Here is a 15,424-nt window from a genome sequence, read left to right as displayed (position 1 = left end):
TTGTAGTGTATTTCCATAATACAGCTAGTATTAGGCTGTATCTTTTACAGAACAGCTGTAAATATACAGCACATTTCTGTTTTCAACCCGATAAATTCGTAATACAGTATCATACTGAAAAGGTATTGCATTGTGGGATTGATTTCTTTCGCGCTCAATTCAGTTCAAATGTGACGCGAGCAGACACTACTACAGGCAAACTTGATTTGTCAGCGAGATTCATTCAACTGAACAGAATAATCATTCATGTTAGCCTATCAAGATAAACAGTGTCTGCGAATCTGTGAGCAATTTTTAAGATTTTGTGAGCTTCGGTTCGTGTTTCAAACAGTAGCTAGTTGCCTGAGGCGCAGCAGAAAATCGACGACATTAACGTTACATGAAGATGGATGGAAGAATCATCTGAATAATCTAACCTGTGCCTGTAACGATAAGTGGGATTTAGAGTTTGAGAAGATGGGAAAATTGTTCAACTGAGTGATACGGTAAGCCATTATATATATTTTTGCGTTCACATTTCTACATTGTTTCCACGTATTTGGTTTGATTTTGCGAACGCGGTTTATACCGCGGCCTCGCAAGCATTCACTCTGTTCCACCTGTTAACCAAGTAACAGTTAACGTTAACTTCTACATTTCACATAGCCTAATAGGCAACATTTACCCTATTTTTTACAGTCTATGCATTTACCATGTTATTTGCATGACACGCTTTTGATACATATATTTTTTTCGTTTCAGGCTTTGCAATCTGATGACAATCCAGTGCTAATGTAAGTGCTTTTAAGTAGTGTTACAGTTATAGTCTATCTATGTGGTAAAAAAATAAATAAATAATGCTGTCAGTTATGTGATCGTGCTTTTGAATCGTTGTCAGAATTTTGCTAGCACAAGAAAATCCATGTTCCTAATGTTGTTTTTAAATGTAGTAGGCCTATTCCTGATTGCCATCCCATGGTCCTACAACTACTCCCACCATTCAAAGAGAAGTTTGACGGTGCTATCCTTTAAGCAGATAAGTAGAGATTATTCAACAAATCTCATTAATCTGTAATATGTTTTATGTTTTGGTTTTGTTGATCGTGGCTGTGCTGTCCTTTTTAAAAATTGTTTCAGGAATTTGCAAAGCTGATATCCAGCAATCTACACTTGCCAGAGAGTCCACACTTTATATTGCTTGGTATGTAAACATTGGGTAGTTTTAATCTAAAATGAAAAGCCATCATTTACTCACCCCACTGCAAAATATGTTTTTCTTAATTAGTGTTTTTTTTCTTGTTTCCAGTCCAGTTATCTAAAATTCTTACATGAAGAAGCATTTAATAGACAAGTAAAAATTGTCTTGTTTTCTGAAAGAATAAGTCAAAATTAAGTGAGTTTATGCTTAAAATAATATGCCAGTGCTTTTAACGTTCTAACCATAATCAATTTTAATGTTTAGGTGAAAAATTTAATTCATAAAAATATGAATAGACAACTACATCGAACCACAGTGAAACTCACACTAGTTATTTTAATTATTAATATTATTTATTAATTAATTAATTTTTTTATTTTTTCAATTACAGGTCAATCTCTATGCGACCAGTGCTGGATATTACGTTTGGAAGGTCAAGGTGTGTGTGGAAAGGATCACAGCCTAACTTCACTGGCCTGGCAGCGCTGTTTGCCTCCTCCTATGAGTTCAGCTTGCAGTACCAGGAAGAGGCAGCACCTTGAGTTTGTTCAGAGGTTAGTCATTGACATATTTGCCATTCATATAAATATTGGACTGAATTGTGACTTGTCTTGACAGTATTTATTAAGCTGACTACTGGTATAAACAATATGGCCACGGTTTCCATACTGGGCTTAGCTTAAGCCAGGTCTAGGCCTTAATAAAATTAGGATATTTAAGCAGCTTTTATAAAAATGTCTAATAAAAAACAAACATTACTGGTGTGCATCTTGAGACAAAACAGTGGCAGTCACATTTTGTAAGATATGTCAGTGCAAGTTGTTTTCAGTTAAATGATTAGTGAAAATTTTGTCATTAATTACTAACCAATTATTCCAAACCTGTAAGACCTTCGTTCATCTTCAGAACACAAATGAAGATATTTTTGATGAAATCTGAGAGGTTTCTGAACCACCCATAGACAGCAACGTCTTTGCAACTTTCAAGGCCCAGAAAGGTAGTCAAAACATTGTTTAAATAATCTATGTAACTACAGTGGTGCAACCTTAATATTATGAAGCGATGAGAATATCTTTTGTGCACAAAAACAAAATAACGACATTATTCAACAATCTCTACTCTTTCTCGTCATTCTCCTACGCTGTTGACGTAGTGTAAACAGTGTCAAGTCACCTTCATTTATATAGTGCTTTAACAATATAGATTGTTTCAAAGCAGCTTTACAGTGATAATAGGAAAGTACAGTAACATAGATTGTTTAGGCTTTACAGCAGCTCTAGAATAAATTTATTAGACTATTTTTGACCGTCAAAATGCCGGCGGACACCGCTTCAGTGAGTTGTTCAAAATCTTTCTTTTTAGTAAACTGTGTACACAAACAATGTTCTCAATGCTGGAGTTCATGTGTAGAGCCCCTGGTGATACTTCCAGTAAAGTTTCATGTTGTGTCGAGCCTTCTTGGTTGTTTTAAAAATAGCGATTTTTAATGCTATCATAGTCGTGCCACAAGCACTCCCATTCAAAAGGCAATTTGACCGAAAACAAAAATACGGTCAAACTTAAAAGTGGCGTTTCCATCCTAATTATGCTTTTAAACGAAAGTTTGCCTCGGGTAGATTAACAAAAAGAGGTTGCATTTTGGCAAGAGTTATCCTTTAACGCGTTCCGGCCCACTAATCTGCACAAAACGGATGTGTCTGGTGGCTCGAGAATGTAAACCCTGTTTTAGATTTCTAGGTGCAAGCCTTGGAAAAAAAGCCAGTGCAGCGCTTCTGGGTTCTACGTCAGAACGTAGGCTTATTATTGGCCAACTCTGGTCGTGTGTGATGACCCAGGAGCTAGCCAATAGTGAGCCTACATTCTGATATAGAACCCATAGGCGCTGCACTGGCTTGCACTACGTCAACAGTGTAGGAGAATGACATGGAAAAGAAGAGATTATTCAACAATGTCGTTATTTTGGGGTTATTTTGCACACAAAAAGTATTCTCGTCACTTCATAATATTAAGGTTGAACCACTGTAGTTAAATGTACTATTTACTGATGTTTTTACCACCTTTCTGGGCTTTGACAGTTGCAATGACATTGATGTCAATGGAGGGACAGAAACCTCCCAGATTTCATCAAAAATATCTTAATTTGTGTCCCGAAGATGAACGAAAGTCTTGAGGGTGAGTAATAATGACAGAATTTTCATTTTTGGGTGCAAACATGCATTTTAGTCTGGTAAATATCATGTTTAACATTATCATGTAGTCATGTATGCAATTCACATTGCAAGGCTTGCAATTAAAGTTAAATTATTTCTGTCACAAAGGTTTGGGCTGGATTCTGGCAATGTGTGCTCTACATAAACTGAGAGTCTATGACTGCCTTTCCACTGATACTCTGATGGACCTGATGAGGGGATGATATTGTTAATGAGCTGGGTGATGAGTAGACAAAAGTTGTAGAATAAAACTTTAAATCTGGCAACCCCACTTCCAAAAGTTTAGTTAGTTGACAGTGCACATGTAAACAGACACATTGAGTTGATGTATTTTAACCCGGGCAGAAAAAATATCAGTTATTGATCACAACATCCAATATTGCTTTTTTTTTCATGTTGTTCAGTTTTATCCAAACAAATTAGTCGTTAAAACCGATATCTGGTTTTTATTTACACATCTTTTGTGCTGTCTATCTCTGTCAAAATATATAAACTCAGTCCATAATATTTCATTGTTTTTTTTTCTTTCTTTTCAGCCTTTTAGACGCTTTCTTCACATCAATCCTGAACGTGGATCAAAAACAAAGAAAGGACAAGTAACTTCAAAGAAAGCTGGCCAAGTTGTGCAAAAAAAGAACACCACAGAAAGCCTACAGGTTTCCTCACTTCTGCGAAAACTTGCAGACTTTGAATGGGATTTCGTTTGCACTTTTATGGACTTCAGAACAGAAACAGCACTTCACTGCCATTATAAAGCTTGGAAGAGCCAGGACATTTTTAATAGAACTCCAATTGTATTCGTCTGAAAGAAGAATGTCATATAGACCTAGGATGACTTGAGGGTGAGTAAATCATGGGCTAATTAAAATTTTTGGATGAACTATCCCTTTAATTAAGTGCTAACTGTTACCTGTTTGTTGTTAAGTGTTAAAATTGCATTTTATGTTTAAAAAAAATTCAGCCAACATGTTCACAGAAGGCAATTTTCTGATCTTTGCTTTTAACCAAAATAAATGTTTTAAAACCCAGAAAATGTTGTTTTCTTTTTCCTAGTATGGCTACTCTTATGAAACCTTAACATATAATATTTTAATTATGTAATTATAAAAGCAGCATTCCCTGTAAAATACAATTTATTGCTGTATACAAGTTTAATATTGTAAAAGTATGTGGTATATACTGTATTTGGTAATTCCAGTGGAGTACTATAAATGCTTTTTACTGTACTAGTGCTGTAAAAATACAGTATGTGGCTGGCAATGGCAAAATATTTTACATGGCTCTATTTATTGAAAGATATTTTGAGTTTCAGGAGCTAAAAGTGAAGTTGGGTACGTTAGAATATACAATTTAGTTGAATTGGTAATGAGTAATGCTTACTTAACAAGCTGAGTTAAATAAATGGGTGGGGGATGATTGTTTAAACTAAGTATCTTCAGTTACTTTAACTCGGTTATAAGTACATTCAACTTAAATGTTCTATTCCATTCCATTATGGGCTTAAGTACATTGAACATAGTCCATTTCACTTATTCAACTAATGCTTCATTACTTAAAAATTTTAAGGCAACGAGTTACCTTGGTTTTTTTAAGTAAATTCTACTTATCCGGGGTTTACAGTGTAGTTTCAAGAAATGTTTTTAAGCAATCGAGAAAAACTGTAACAAAGACATGTAATGATCTATAAATATACATTAAATAATACAGTATATGAATATATGCGAGTACATAGTCATACAAAAACTATTTAAATATGAATATAAGAGTAAAATAAAAGATTAGCCTACATTAAAATTAAATGGAAAACCATCAGAGACAGCATAATAATACATTTTTGATTAAAACTCCTTGCAGAAGTTAAACTTTGATTAAAAGATTAAACACTTCACTTCTATCTCATGAGGCCTTTAGTTTATCGTTAAAAGAAGATTTACATTATTATTTTTTAAATTAATACTGGTAGTACAGATCAACGGAATGGGAGGCATCTAAGGCATACGTCAGAGGGAAGATAATATGCATCTAAACGGAAAAAGGAGGATCTGGACAGCATACAGGAATTAGATAACAAAAATAAGAATTATGAAAAAGAATTATCCCAATGCTTTTCAAATCAGTTGTATCAAGATATTTGTAAACTTAAATTTGAAATCCAGGAAATATCTAATAAAAAGGTAGAATACGCCTTATTTAGATTGGGAACTATGAGGGTGGGGAGAAAACTGGTAAACTACTAGCCAAATTAAACTACTACAAATTTCGGGTTTGGGCCATGATGTTTTATTATCAAGTGAGTCCAAACATTGTACAAAACACCTAAGGTATGTGTGATTACCAACTGTAAAGTTTCCCCATTTTTTTACCTTACCAGGGGGACATGACGGGGTGTCCGCTGTCCACATTATTGTTCAACATCACATTGGAACCTCTGGCTATTGTGATCAGGGCTAATATAAACATTCTAGGCATACAGGGAGATGACAAAGAACACAATTTTTTTTTAAATGCCGATGACATTTTAGCCTTGATAAAAGATCCAGATAAGTCCTTACCTCATTTAATGGGGACAGTCCAATCCTATTCTAAAGTGTCTGGATATGAGATTAACTGGACAAAGTCTGAAGCTATGCCTATATCCGGAATATGAAAACGCAAATATGGTAACTAAATTTGGCTTTAGATGGATCCCAAGAGGGATAAAATATTTGTGTTCAAGATAAACAAGGAGTTAGAAGAGATTCCTATGTTAAATTTGACACCGCTTTTACAAAACATAAGAAATAACCAGAACAAATGGGGAAAAATTCAGTTAACTTTATGGGGGAAGGTGAATTTAATTAAGATGGTGCTTTCGCCTCAGCTTAACTATGTGCTTATGATGCTACCACTTACAACACCACAGCTGATTCTTAATCAATACGATATAATGGTCAAACGTTTGGAATGGGAAAAGGCCCAGGATAAAGCTTAGCAAATGATGTGCCTCTCGGAATAAGGGAGGGTTGGGACTACCAGACCCTCGGCTCTATAAGGTATCTTATGAAATGGCCAAAATGGCCAAACAATGGAACAATAATAGTCAATTAGATTGGGTTACTATTGAGAAAAATTTGTCTCAACCATACAGCCCTATTGAGCATTTGTCTCAATGTTTGGACATGACCACAAACCCTATCATGAGGCATTCCAGAGAGGTATGGGCGAAGATTCACAAGATGCAAAAAAATCACTCTTCCCTATGGCATAATTCTGCTATTTGTATCGGGAAATCACATATGTACTGGAAGAAATGGCATATGAATGAATGGCTTGGGCACTGTGGCAGACTTATTTGAACAGGGTATTTATGTCTTATAATAACCTTGTATAGAAGTATAATCTAAAGGGAAAAGAACATTTCTGGAATTGTGTTTCTAAAAAAATCCAGTACTCGGACAAAACACCATATATTGGACTTTCTAACACTGCCTCATTCCCAACAAAAAGCCTCTGTATTCTACAGGACGACCAACCATGTGCTCAGCAATGACTGCACAAATTTAAAGACAATTTGGGAAAAGGACATTGGGGCTGTAATCGGGGACAAAGTGTGGAAAAGAATTTTGTCCAATACAGGTAAATACGTAAGAGAAGCCAGAGGGCAATTTACACAGTACAAAATCATACACAGGTTCTATCTGACACCCCTTAGACTTAATAGAATGGGTCTGACAAATAATAATGTTTGTTGGAAATGTCAAAAGGACAGATGTACTTTTATTCACTGGGAGTGTCCACTTATTCAGCCGTTATGGCACCAAATTTTAAATATTTTGAGCAAATGGCTTGGAACAACAACCATTATCACCAAAATTGTGTCTATTGGGAGACAGAGAGCAGATGTCAAATATTTCACATGGAGAGTTTGCAGTGATCATGGTGGGGGTATCTGGGACGGCTAGAGTCATTTTGAAACACTGGAAAACAAACAAAAAAAAAAAACAGAGTTAAAAGAATGGGTCAACATAATGACAAAGACAGCCTCTTATGAGGGTTTGCTTTACAAACTACATAATAAGAACAGAGCATGTGTCCCTGTGTGTATCCCTGTCTGGGAAGACTTTTGGTCTTATGTGACAGTGTCTGTCCATGTGACACAATAACTTTTTTTTTTCATTTAGTTTTCCGTTTCCCTCTGTTAATTGCAACCGCTTTATATATTTTGGCCTTATATGTAGCATTTGTATATATCTGTAATCTGTGTTTTGTATGATATTGTCATGTACCGGATGAAAGCAATAAAAACTTGAATAAAAAAAATTAAAAAAAGGAGAAGAGAGGAGAGGAGAGGAACTGTTCGATATGTCTCACCCTCTCTTCCTCTTTCAGTGGAAATTAAGTCAACACATTGAATAATGCTGCAGGATTCAAGGCACTTCAGTGGGCCTTTAACAAAGTATGGATGGAATTCACAACTGTTTGTTTTTAAATGTTGATTAAATGAACCGATCCTCTTTTGAACAAACCTCATGCAATGTATTAAAGTCATCTGAGCTGATATAAACCATCTTAGTGGTGTGTCCATCTTTGCATCTGTTGTTCTCTGAAATGATCACCTGTAGCACAGATACAACAGTACATTTCTCCTATTAGTGGTTCATTGTGGTAAAGCGCTAGTATGTGTGGTTATAAATCACCATCACGACTGACAGCAATGAATGATGAATTATGATACCATATGGGCTGATCACGAAAACATAATATCAGAGCTAAGAGATGAAGACAACAGTGGCTACAGGTGATGACAAGGTTAGATTTTTCAAGTTGCAGTATATGTCCTTACATTGGCTAAACTTGTAGCATATTCTGACACATTTAAAAAAACAATCTAATGTGTATGAGCACAAAAGATAATGCTAGGTGTATAAAGGATGATAACTGATAAATGATAAATATTACTCAGTGGTCGATAAATAACTTCAGCCAGTGTCCAATCATCTCATCCCATTTCACAGTGGAAAGCAAGATAAAAAAAGAGGATTTGATAAGCCTACATGGTAAATACAAACTATTAATAAACAGAGTAGGCCTATGTGAGATTTTGACCTGAACACTATTGTAAATCCAGTCCTGGTGCAGATCATTAGTTTTTGAACAACCTAAGAATAAGAATTAGAATAAGAAATAAGAATAAGAACACAATTATACAGAAACATATTAATGGATATACATGGAACCAATTTTTGTTCTGTATATCTAGTTCATATTATTATATATTTAAATATATTCATTTAGTATTTATATTTATTTCTGAAAATGGCCTTTTCAGTAGTGGATGTGTTTAAATCAGTCAATAAAGGATGACAGTGTCTTGCATTTCAGAGGAATTTGACAGTTATGGAGAATCTGTGTCTAAGAATATTGTTAAATGGAAAAACTTGACCCATGCCATCCCACTGACTAGCAAAACTCCAAGTAACAGTATGACGTCAGCTCTTCCTTCCTATTTTGCTTCATTTAAAGGGGCATATAATCAATGTTACAAGATAAAATATATTTGAATCACTAAATAAAAAAACACTATTGACACACTGTCCTATTGGAATATTAAAAATAACTCGCTTTTTTCAGCATACATTGAATTTGTATTAATTAAATGACTGACAGCAAGGTTTGAAATTAAATATCATCTGAGAAGTTTATCAAATGGAGATCTACTTTTACACATAATTTAGCAGGTGACATTTACACCTACCACGACAATCTAATATACAGTACAAGGAAACAAGGAAAGCCGATATGGTGATGAAACAGAACAATGATGAAATCATCTACAAAAATAAACGGACAGGATGTGTAGCCCATGCAGTTTAAGTTCCGCTTTATTGACTATTTAAGATAAACTAGCAAGTGTCTTGCATATATTCTCTCAGACACAAGCAGTGAGAGTTGAAGATCGACTGTGACAATGGAGACACAAAGGATCCTCATGAGGAGTTTGGCTGTTGTGGTTTTTGCATCTGTGATCTGGACTATAACAGGTAAAGTGCTTGAAACTGCTTGTATATTATTATATCTGATTGAACGGTGCAGAATATTGAGGTTTACCTTGTTCTTCAATCTCAGCAGGTGCTGATGAGAAGCTGATCAACTGCTGTAGAGTCGTCTCCAAAACAAAGTTGACTGATCCTATCATCAGTTTCAGGCAGCTTTTAAACCAAACTCTTCCATGTATGAAGGCCGTCGTGTAAGAATCCCAGTTCTTCTCTAAAGAAAACATGTCATGATTAGAGATCAACAGCATCTGATGCTAGATTTCTGTTTTAACTTTTTCATTCTCTTTAACAGCTTTGAGACTGAACGAGGACAGTTCTGTCTTCATTGGAGACTACCATGGGTGAGGGAGGAAGCTAAGAAGCTTTTGTAAGTTAAATCCAACAAGTGTGGTGAAACATACCTGAATTTGTAACAACATAATCTTATAAAGTGTTGCATGTTAAGTATACAGTAGTATTCTTGTATTCAAATTGTGTTTGTTTTACAGAAGAGCTCAAAGAAACAAAGCCTGACTTCCACGCCACCACCAGCATCATCTATCAGTAAACTCACTCCTGTGGGAGGATCTTCCCAATCAACTAACAGATCATGAATCATGAATGTCTAAAAGCAAACTCATAATGAGAACACGTCTTGAAGTAGTTATGAGTTATGAAAATATTATATTATATTAAAATATTTCTAAAGTTTAAAACCTTTTGGTGTTCTTCAGGGTCTTTTTAACCCGCAAATGACTTTTGCTGAATTTTTTAAAAATGTTATTTTTGTCCAAATGGCATGAAACTTTGTACGGCTCTCAACCCATTCTAGATCTACAAAAAAAAACATGAAAAATGTTCCGTCACACTCGTGGGAGACCCCACATAGAAAATGGACAAAATTCATCATCAAAATCAGACACAACACCGAACACACATAGACAGAAATGAAGTGGCACACTTCTAACAGTGCTAAAAACATTCACAATGCAAAATTGCACACACACACACACACACACACACACACACAGGAATACATTTGTGAGACTATAAAAACTGCTCTCTTATAATTATAATTTGTCACATAAAATGTGGAACCACCACAAAAATAAATTTGGTGACACTGACACATTGACAATGTGAACACTCACACACACACACACACACACATACACAGACAGAGAGAGAGAGAAAGAGACAAAAGTTACTGCTTTATTTGCTCATTTGTCATGCTGTTCAGTTCATTGCATTTTGATGATCATGTCATGTATTTGTTCTCAATATATAATATAACTGTTCATATCTGTTCTGTTACAGTTAGTAACTGAAGTATATATTACATTTGTACAATGAAAAAAAGAAGATTGAAATAAACGGTAAACTAAAAACTCAACTTTTATCTTTTTCAGGTTTGATTCTAATCAAACATTATTGGAAAAAAATGTCAGTACAAAAAATGCTAAACTTTGACAAAAAAAATAATTTTATTGTTATAATTGTGATTTCATAATATTAAGATATGAATCCAACTAGAAAAAATTGTGAAAAGATATGTTTCAGTTAGTCAAATATCATATAATGGAGCTCTTTAGCCATGGCTAAAATTATAATTTTTTACTTTTAAAACTACATTTTCCAAAATATGGGCAAAAATGTTACACTAAGCCATGTAAAATTATCCATGTTATCCCCATAAATGAAATTTAGAAATTTGGGTCTTTTATTAAGTGAATTTTACATAAAAAGCTGTTTTTGTATAAAAACCTATTTAAAAAAAAAAAAAAAAAAAAAAAAGTTTTAATTTATTTATATGCATTTAAAACATATCATAAATCCTCCAAAAACTGCACAAATGTGGAGTAAAAACATTAATAATCAGAGTAAAATTACATTTATAAAAAAATAAAAAAAACTATTATTCTGTTACAAAATTAAATGTCTCTGGAGACCCCAAAGATCACTAGTGTCACCCCAAATGAAGAATATCAGAGGGTATTTAAAGTGACGTTTAGTAAATTAGGTGTATTTAAATTTAATATTTAAAATATATGTTGTCAAATATATGATGTAGTTTGACAGTAACAGTTCTTAATTTATAAATGTTATTCAGAAACTGAATTATAGTGAAACTGTTTTAGAAAAAATGTGTCACTTCACTGAATACTTGCCAGCTAAGAAATTTATCCTTATTACCGTTTTAAAATCCACATTTTGAATATCCCAACATCAATGTCTGTCAACAATATAATCAGAAACTCAACACATCAGCTTCAAGATCAGCTTCAAGTTTTATGTTTTTGCCTGCAGAAAAATAACTCCTAAACGTATTAGAATAGAATAGAATAGAATAGAATAGAATAGAATAGAATAGAATAGAATAGAATTCAACTTTATTGTCATTGCACGTCACAAGTACAAAGCAACGAAATGCAGTTTGCATCCATCCAGAAGTGCTTTAGCAAGAATATAGATGTAAAAAAAATTGATATATTGTAGATATATTACAAATGTACACAGTATGAAAGTATGTTATGAATATACTATAAATATAAGTATACAAGCTATAACTGTACTGAATGTGCAAGCTATGTACAGGCTATGAACAGATTATACATATGTTTATAAATATGAAAGACTATAACAGACTATAAATATGCAATATATTAGTAAACAACTTAGAACTATAATTATTGTATTGTATTGTGCAGTATGATGTCTATACAGTATTTACAGTAGTGCAGTTAAAATCAGTGTAATATATATGGATAAATTATACAGTAATGATATAAAGTGCAAGTGGCTGTAAGTGACGGTTCAGTCCATGTTATTTTGTGTGTATGAGGATACTGTCGGCCGTTTGTTTTTTTTTGCTTTTTTGTCCATTGTGTGTATGTTCAGTTATGGGGTGATTGTGAGTGGTTGTGAGTACGTGTATGTTCAGTCCATGAGTTTAATGTGGGTGAGGTCAGGAGGCAGAATTCAGGAGTCTGACATCTGTAGGAAAGAAGCTGTTCCGGTACCTGGTGGTCTTAGTCTGGAGGCTCCTGTAGCGCCTCCCAGAGGGCAGGAGGGTGAAGAGTCCGTGTGCTGGGTGACTGGGGTCTTTGATGATTTTCCCAGCCCTTTTCAGACACCGCTTCCTGTAGATGTCCTCTATAATGGAAGGTAGTGGTGCTCCGGTGATGCGCTGGGCTGCTTTCACCACCCTCTGTAACGCCTTCCGGTCCGAGGCAGAGCAGCTCCCGTATAGACTGTTATACAGTTGGTCAGGATGCTCTCAATGGTACAGCGGTTGAAGTTCACCAGGATGTCTCAGGACAGGTGGTTCTTCCTCAGAGTCCTCAGAAAAAAGAGGCGCTGGTGAGCCTTCTTGACCAGCTTAGAACAGCTGGTCGTCCAGGTGAGATCCTTGGAGATGTGGACTCCCAGGAACTTGAAGTTGTTCACACGCTCCACAGCCGTCCCCTTGATGTGGATAGGTGGATGTGGGTCAGCATTCCTCCTGAAGTCCACGATGAGCTCCTTGGTCTTCTCGGTGTTGAGCAGCAAGTTGTTGGTGTCGCACCACTCAGCCAGACGATCCACCTCCTCCCTGTAAGCGGCCTCGTCGCTGTCTTTGATGAGGCCGATCACCGTGGTGTCATCTGCAAACTTAATGATGGTATTGGAACCATCGACAGGTCTGCAGTCATGGGTGAAGAGGGAGTAGAGGAAGGGACTCATCACACAGCCTTGTGGTACACCGGTGTTCATTGTGATGATGGATGAGCAGCGGTTATCCAGCCGGACATGTTGGGGCCGGCTGGTCAGGAAGTCCAGTTACCAGTTGCACATGAGGGAACTGATGCCAAGGTCCGTGAGTTTCCTGATGAGTTGTGAGGGCATGATTGTATTGAACGCTGAACTGAAGTCTGTAAACGGCATTCTGGCATAGGTGTTTTTATTGTTCAGGTGTGAGAAATTAAATGAGCTACGTGTAATTGTGGTCTACTCTGTAATTGCATTTTATATATATATGTGTGTGTGTGTATATATATATATGTGTGTGTGTGTGTGTGTGTGTGTATACATATATATATTCGATATTGGTTTCTCATAAATTATGCTGACGGGTAAAACTGACTGTATTGTGGGTGAGAGTGTGAATGTGTGGTTTCAAAAGGGTGGTGTTAAGTTTGTGACGCATTATTCCTTCTGACTGCTATTGTACATCTCTTATGAGACCTCCTCATAATAACAAACATACATAATCAACACCAACTAACTGACCAACACCTGTGATCTGGACACCGAGAGCTATGGCCTGGACTTCTAGATTCATCACCGTCACTGTTCTGGTCATCCTCATTGGATGCTTCACTGGTGCACTGGGCAACTGTAAGTAACTAAACATGCAGCACACAGTCAATGATACTGTTTCTGCTGACTATGAGAAACCTTTGGAAGAACCCTTAATTTGCAGGACATCATAATGCTGTGATCATGAATTCGACTGGTTTGTCACATGGGGTCTGCAGGATACTCTTACTGGTTAGAGATGCAAAGGAAGTCAATATCCTGTCTTGAACAATACCATATAAAAGGATTTGAGTCTAGATAGCACCTTTAAAACAGAATCTACGTCTTCCTCTTCTGGTTTTGTGAATATTTTGAGCAAACATCATGCATCTCTGCTGGAAATTAGCTCTGATGATGATGGTTCTTGTGTGTGTTACTGCGCAGCAAGTCAACTGTAAGTTTTGGGATTTTTTATCAATGGATTTGTATTTTTATAAGAGCCTTTGGTGCTGATTATTATGGATCTATAGCCTGACGTCATCATACTCAGATTCTAGTCAGAATACTTCCCGACCTCAAATGTTGTGGGCAGGGCTAAGTTCGACTGGCATCCAGGCTAATGGATCTACTGATTTTAATGATTTTTTTTTACATTTACACTCAGATTTTGCATTAATGATCCATTTAATTCACACCAACCTGCTTTCATAAATCAAATGCATAGTCTGCCCAAAAAGTCTGTCATCATATTTACTCATCCTCATGTTGTTGACTTTCTTCTGTGGAAGACAAAAGAAGATATTTTAAAGACAGAAGTAAAACAGTTTCTGTTCCTGTTGACTTCCATTGAATGAACAATGCAATGGAAGTCAATGGGAAACTAAACTGTTTGGTTATTAACATTTTTCAAAATATCTTATTTTTTGTTCAGCAGAAGAACAAACTGCATACAGCTTTGGAACAACATCAGGGTGAGTAAATTATGACATCATTTTCATTTTTGGGTGGACTATCTCTTTAAAGATTCATATTTGTCACATACAGTTATATATAGGATACCACCAGTGAATGTAAATCGGGTCTGCTCCATTAGACTGTGCATAACATAACATGTAAAGTAAACCTGAGCAGTGCAAAAATATATAATAAAACTGACAACAGTAAAATTATACAGGAATATATGAAGTCCAAAAAAGAGAGAATGTGCAAAACGCATGTTATATGGCACTAACAAGGCAAAGTGCTATGTGCAAACTGACACTTACAGTTTTTCTTGATTGCTTAAACACTATAACCAGGCTTTTGAACTAAAATTTCAAAACCATAATGCCATTTATCAAAAAGCACACCCATTTCACTAAACCAGGGTTCACCAATCTCGGTCCTGGAGGGCCGCTGTCCTGCAGAGTTTAGCTCCAACCCCAATTAAACGCACCTGAACCAGCTAATCAAGGTCTCACTAGGCATACTAGAAACTTTCAAACAGGTGTGTTGGAGCTGGTTGGAGCTAAACTCTGCAGGACAGCGGCCCTCCAGGACCGAGATTGGTGAACCCTGCACTAAACTATAAACACTATTCCCTGTTTTGACACATGAGTCAGATTTGTTGAACTGCAAAACTACACACAAATCCCTTCATTTCTCATTGCCTAGACCATGTTGTCATTTAGAAAGCACTAGCATTCAATATTGTTCACTCAAGTCAGCACAGCTTCAGCTCATTTAGCACACAATTACCCAAGTGG

At 35.8% G+C, this 15,424-nt stretch overlaps 1 protein-coding gene and 1 long non-coding RNA gene across 4 annotated transcripts; both read left to right on the top strand.

Annotated features, from left to right (window-relative positions):
- Positions 1-16: 16 nt before the first annotated feature.
- LOC311075521 lies at positions 17-4,991 on the top strand. The gene is made up of 5 exons (XR_014604508.1): positions 17-485; positions 742-773; positions 930-1,180; positions 1,569-1,731; positions 3,924-4,991. It is a non-coding gene; the product is annotated as an uncharacterized lncRNA (long non-coding RNA).
- A 4,296-nt stretch (positions 4,992-9,287) lies between these two features.
- LOC311075417 (uncharacterized protein) lies at positions 9,288-10,784 on the top strand. Of its 3 annotated transcripts, none has more exons than XM_084102835.1 (4): positions 9,288-9,407; positions 9,493-9,613; positions 9,715-9,789; positions 9,911-10,784. In XM_084102835.1, exons 1-4 carry the CDS (start codon positions 9,335-9,337, stop codon positions 9,933-9,935), a joined length of 294 nt encoding a protein of 97 aa, XP_083958961.1. In that variant the 5' UTR covers positions 9,288-9,334; the 3' UTR covers positions 9,936-10,784. The 3 variants fall into 3 exon arrangements, with proteins under 3 accessions (XP_083958961.1, XP_083958960.1, XP_083958962.1); XM_084102834.1 differs by having other exon boundaries at positions 9,297-9,407; positions 9,715-9,763; positions 9,911-10,778; XM_084102836.1 differs by having other exon boundaries at positions 9,297-9,407; positions 9,914-10,778.
- Positions 10,785-15,424: the final 4,640 nt, after the last annotated feature.

Source organism: Abramis brama (genome assembly GCF_963993115.1).
Source record: "Abramis brama genome assembly, chromosome: 24".
Classification (NCBI taxonomy): domain Eukaryota; kingdom Metazoa; phylum Chordata; class Actinopteri; order Cypriniformes; family Leuciscidae; genus Abramis; species Abramis brama.
Note: the sequence above shows the minus strand (reverse complement) of the source record. Positions and strands in the feature narration are given on the sequence as shown.

What these genes read in the sequence shown, in the direction of transcription:
- LOC311075417 (XM_084102834.1), top strand. Translation starts at nt 9,335, where the DNA reads ATGGAGACACAAAGGATCCTCATGAGGAGTTTGGCTGTTGTGGTTTTT. An exon ending in TGTGATCTGGACTATAACAG is followed by an intron (nt 9,408 to 9,492) that starts GTAAAGTGCTTG and finishes CTTCAATCTCAG; the next exon opens with CAGGTGCTGATGAGAAGCTG. An exon ending in CCATGTATGAAGGCCGTCGT is followed by an intron (nt 9,614 to 9,714) that starts GTAAGAATCCCA and finishes TCTCTTTAACAG; the next exon opens with CTTTGAGACTGAACGAGGAC.